The sequence below is a fragment of the Oryzias melastigma genome, linkage group LG20 (genome assembly GCF_002922805.2).
Source record: "Oryzias melastigma strain HK-1 linkage group LG20, ASM292280v2, whole genome shotgun sequence".
In the NCBI taxonomy this organism is placed as follows: domain Eukaryota; kingdom Metazoa; phylum Chordata; class Actinopteri; order Beloniformes; family Adrianichthyidae; genus Oryzias; species Oryzias melastigma.
The window spans coordinates 7,199,501-7,204,609 of NC_050531.1; the positions used below are offsets into that span (position 1 = coordinate 7,199,501).

Genomic DNA, 5,109 nt, shown 5'->3' on the forward strand with positions numbered 1-5,109 from the left:
AAAAAAAAGAACTTTTGAGTTTATAGATCACACAACATCTGAAGGCTTCAGCAATGGTAGACACATGCATCCATACTGGAGTAAATCAGGGCCTGATACAGCCCTCGCCCACATTTGACCCGGCCCCCCAAACACCATCAGAGACGCTTTTTTTTTCTCAATCTGGCTGATTGAAACCCACATAGACCATGACTTTTTATTCCACCCTTCTGCTGTCTGAACTGTGACAGGAGAGCACAGACTATTTATCGGTTTAATTTTTAAAACGCTTTAGTGTTATTTTTTTCTGTGAAGATTACAGAAATGAATTATTTAAAATTTGGCTATGTGTGGCTTTCTGGAAAGACATAAATGTCTACATTTAGGCTGTGATCGCTACTTTTTTTTGTTATTTTACAAACCAACCCCGGCCAAACATCAGAGAAGAAATCAGGTATGTGGCTCTCACAAGAAAAAGTTTGGGGACCACAGCGGTAATTAAGTGCTCATTTATCACTTTTATCAAACCTAGGTGTTGAGTTGCTTCTGTCAGATCAGCAGCTCTACGTATACGGTAATTTTCCATCCATGTTCGGTTTTTGATTCCAGTGAAGGTCATTGTTTGGTTTTTAAACCCTTATTAATACTATTAATACTTCAGATTTTAATTTCTTTGACATTTACGTTAAAGAAAACGTAATTTCAGAAGCAATGATAGTTTTATTTAACAATGAATCAATTTCTTCCTTTTTTTTCTGAAACTGTGATCAACCTCTGACTGGTCCTGTTTCTAAAATAAAAATAAAATAAATAAATAACTGAATAAAAAACTAAAGTTTCCACTTGAAATTGTTCCATATAATAGTATCTATTAGTATTTGTGGTATTTTTGTAACAAATAGTTAAGAAAAACGGTGGAAGAGGTTGAAGGTGTTTTTTTAGTGTTCTAGTTATGGATTTCTCTTATTAGCCTGATAGGTTTTGTATTACAAAACATAATTACGTGGAGGAAGTTTTTCAAAAAACTTTCTACTGGAGTGAAAATGCTAATAACTGACACCTCAAAGTTCATCCTCTACATCACATGCATGTTAACTGATGCCGTTTTTGCTCTAATTTCAAACTTTAAGCCACAAAGAGCAGGTATTGTTTAAAAAGAAAACTTTCAGAGGGAGTTAGAGGACTGTGTCATTCTCTCAGACAAAGAATCAAGGGCTTTGTTTGTGTCTCAGCAGGAAGTACACACGCTGAAATTAAAGCTTCCCTCCTAACGAAGCCGCCGCCATAAAAACACTCCGCCAATGTGTGTTGCTGATAATTGCTTTGCTTTTGTGGCTGACTTCCTGACCCCGTGGAGGAAAACAGGGGGTGGACTCCGACCTCTGATGGTTACAGCGATGTAGAACAGAGCTGCTTAATGAACATATCTGCCCTCTGTGTTTACATCTGCCAATCAAACGAGCCCCTCTTCCTTGGTCCTGCTTTGTGTGGCCATCACGCCTTGAAGTACACAGTTAGTTGCGCTCATTAAGGCTCTTTAAAAGCTTGCTGGTGATTAATCAGCATGCAGTGGCGGGTGGGCGGACCTCTTGTTAGGCCCAGGCTCAGCGGGCCGTGCTCCTCCTCTTCCTCAGGCGGGTTTTGAGCGGAGTTCCTCAGGTAGCGCTGATGCAGGCCCAGACCAGGAAGTGTGTTCTGTCTGCGGCGACGAAACTCCTCCTCCAGGGGGTCTTGGGCCGGGATGTCTGCGGGTGTGAGCAGAACAGGGTGGGAATGAATCACACCTAAGCTTTTTCACTGTCTGGATGGATTGCCTGAGGTGTTCAACATTAAATCTATTTTTTTCCCTCCTTCTCCCCCATGCAGCTCCTGTGAATTTCATCCTTCTGACAGGAGATGTGTGTTGCAACAAAGAAAAACATATTGGCTTCTGATGCCCTTGGCAGTGTGAATACAATCAGACGGGAGAAAATAGATGCACACATCTATTACAGCAGGTTGAGCACGAGTCTAAAAGGTATATTGATGTAACCAACAAGAAACAACAAAAATGATATAAAACAAGTCCCCGAGGACACGCAGACGCCCCATTTTTTCCAAACACTATCTATATTTTTTATTCATATTTCATCTGCCCGACTTTATTGTGATTAGTCATGTAAATAAAATGAGATTTGGTTATTCTTTTCTCTAGGTAATTTACATTTATATTGAATTAGTGGCAGGCAGGGACTGGGGTGAGGGGGGTGTTATTATGCTGGGAGATTACAGGCAGATCTCATCGCCATTGTGTTGTGTAATTAAGGCAGCGGAGAGGAGGAGAAAGGAGGCCAGATGCTCGTTGTGCTGAAACTGGACGCATTTAGGGAAGGAGCCGCAGCAGAATTTTAAAAATCCCCTGCAAGGTGTCCGATAGCTCTGCTTTGAACGCAGCCCAAATCACCAGAGGCTTTCACTGACGTCAGGGTAAACTGTGTGAGCATCCCAGCACCAGTACAACAGCCGATAGATGCATCCCCCACATTTTTGCTCTTTTTTGAGCAGAATTAGTGTTGGTGGAAATCTCTGCCAGCTCCAAAATTGTGCCAGAACTTTTAAATAGTTTCAGAGATAAATGGAATTTTTTTATCTGCAAGAACTTTCAGAAAAACTCAACATTTTTCAAAGTTATAAAGTATAAAAATTAGGGATTTAAAAATTGATTGATCACCTGAAACAACAGCAGTATTGGTTAAAAAAAGTACAGATTCAAACAAGATTATGACAAATATTTTATTTAAAAAAAATTCTCAGTAGTGTTCTAATTATGATTATGACGTTTTTAACCAAAATCCCAAAACCTAAATGTCTTAAAAAGTCATTTTTCATGTTGATCTGAAGCCTCTGTTTCCAAAATCTCCTCTGAGGGGGCGTGGCTTTTGGAGCTGAGTTGAGCAGCTCAAGACATTTTTGTGTTGCTTAAAAATAACCAGAAAGAGGTTAAAAATAGACATTCCAATTTTCCTTTATAGCATTAAATGCCAAATTAATCGATTGTATCAATTTAATTAAAAGAGGAGAACTTTATCATATCGCCACAATCTTGAATTTTTGAATGTATCAAGATGCTTATCTAATCATGTGAGAGGGAATCATACATACCTCATAATGACATTTTTCCATTTCGGAATGGCTAGAATTAACAAATGCATGAATTTGGGCTCTAAGTGGATCAGGAGCAACATATCTGTGAGGATCTGGAGTAATCCAGGTCATGTTATCACAGGATTCTGTTCATTTTAGCGATTCATTGTTGGTATGTTCTGGATGTGGTTAAAGTTGTAACTCAGAGACAGAAAAATGTCTCAGACCTCTTCTCTCTGTTGAGGACAGGTCTCTCCAGACATAACTGTCCTTGGTGTCTCCAAAAGAGAGTCCACTTTTCTCCTGATGCAGGTGATATACTGAGTCCTGGTCTGATGCCGTGGCTTTTCTGTGCAAAGTCTTCCTTTTGTGGAAGGAGTGTTTGGATCAGAGCAAAAACCTCAAAGTTCTGCTTCTCCCTCTGTGTTGGCCCTCTAGGTGGACCAGTTTTGGTCTCAGTGTGTTGCTAGGTAACAGGGATTTAATGCGTTAAAGATTCTTCTGAGCTTCTCTGAATCTCCTGATGGGTAGACCATGATGTTCTCCCCCTTTTTTTTGGGATAAGTCCTGCAAGTTCTCCTTTTGCTAACTTTCAGGTGTCCAGGTGCCATAAATGTAGTTCCCTCTGAGTTTGTTGACATGTTTTCTGCTTGGTTCTGTTAGTGTTCTGGTTGCTCTTGGCTTATGTTCTAGTTGGTCTAGTTTGCCTAACCAACTCAGCGGCTTCATGGTAGAATGTTCTCCTTAAGACTGGAAGGTTGTGGGTTCAAATTAATGTTCGAGTCAAGCTAAAGACCCTAAAAGTGAGACCCAATGCCTCCTTACTTGACACTTGGTATTAAAGGATAGGATTGGGGAGTTGAACCATCAAATGGTTCCTGAACGTAGCTGGACCTGGAGCTGCAACTTTCACTTGACTTTATTGTGAGAATCCAACATGAAATACTAGTTCACTAGTTCGACATTCCATAATCAGCTGGACTATAGAATGGCATCTACTGGATAAGCTCCTCAGAAATGGATACAAGAGTAACATCCTCAACAATGGACCATTTCACCCTCTATGCTGAAAATGTCATCTCAATTACATTTATGGACTCCATAGATACTCAAAGAAAGACCTGGTTGACCTGACGTGGTACAACATATCCACAATACCCAGGACTCTTAGCAATGTGCATCCTCCTGATGTGACTTCCCTTTTAGCCTGTACTCCCACTACACCAGCCACAGACACGGTGAGGACAACACTGAGGACAAGATCTAATCCTACCTGAAAGAACCAAGTTGGTACCAGAACACATTAACAATCTGCAGTACACTCCAACTTTTCTCAGATTCAATGGAAATTCTGGGAGCTAAAACGTGGCAGTGCTGTTATGTCCCTCAAGATCTATCTATGTATAGAAGGAGTAGAGAAGGCAACCCTGACATGCTTCTCTGGAACTACGTGTTATTTCAGATACATGGTGTTATGTTCACAAGATCATAGGTCTAAGGCTGGAGGGGACCAGAAAAACACACAAAAGATTCAGCTCTCGTTATCCAAAATAACAGCCGATGTTTTTCCAATGGAGCCTGTATTGAGTCTAAAGTTGAACCATGTTTTAATGCATTTGAACGAATCGCTAGTGCGTTTGACTGAACAAAAGATGTGGTTTATTCTTCTCCACTGTAAACCTATTTTCTGATCCCAGGATAAAATGGGAGAAACAGAGGAGCATCATGGTCTTCACCTATATGTCAGGTGAGTCAGAAGACTCTTCAACACACAAAATTTGCTATTACGTAAAATCCAGAAACACACTGAGACAAAACCTGGACCCTCACAACTAGTAACACATCAGCTGGTCAACCTGATAATTATCAGCAGTTAGACCTAAAGTGGTCAGAGATTTATTTGGCTTTAGATCTGTATCAGCACAAGGGAAATATTTTATGTATCAGCTGATCATCCAAAACTGATCAGAAATATTGTTTCAGCCATTGACTGTAAATGAGAACTGG

General features: G+C 40.3%; 1 protein-coding gene and 1 long non-coding RNA gene across 2 annotated transcripts in view; one reads left to right on the forward strand and one right to left on the reverse strand.

Annotated features, from left to right (window-relative positions):
* dnajb6b (DnaJ heat shock protein family (Hsp40) member B6b) overlaps positions 1 to 5,109 on the reverse strand; it is a 23,884-nt gene that overhangs the window by 1,646 nt on the left and 17,129 nt on the right. Inside the window, exon 9 of the mRNA XM_024280245.2 lies at positions 1,566 to 1,724. Coding sequence (XP_024136013.1) covers positions 1,566 to 1,724 — 159 coding nt within the window. The remainder of the gene's footprint in view (positions 1 to 1,565; positions 1,725 to 5,109) is intronic.
* Positions 4,798 to 5,109, forward strand: part of LOC112151362 — a 31,149-nt gene continuing 30,837 nt past the window's right edge. The window contains exon 1 of the long non-coding RNA XR_002920112.2: positions 4,798 to 4,849. This is a non-coding gene — a long non-coding RNA (uncharacterized LOC112151362). The remainder of the gene's footprint in view (positions 4,850 to 5,109) is intronic.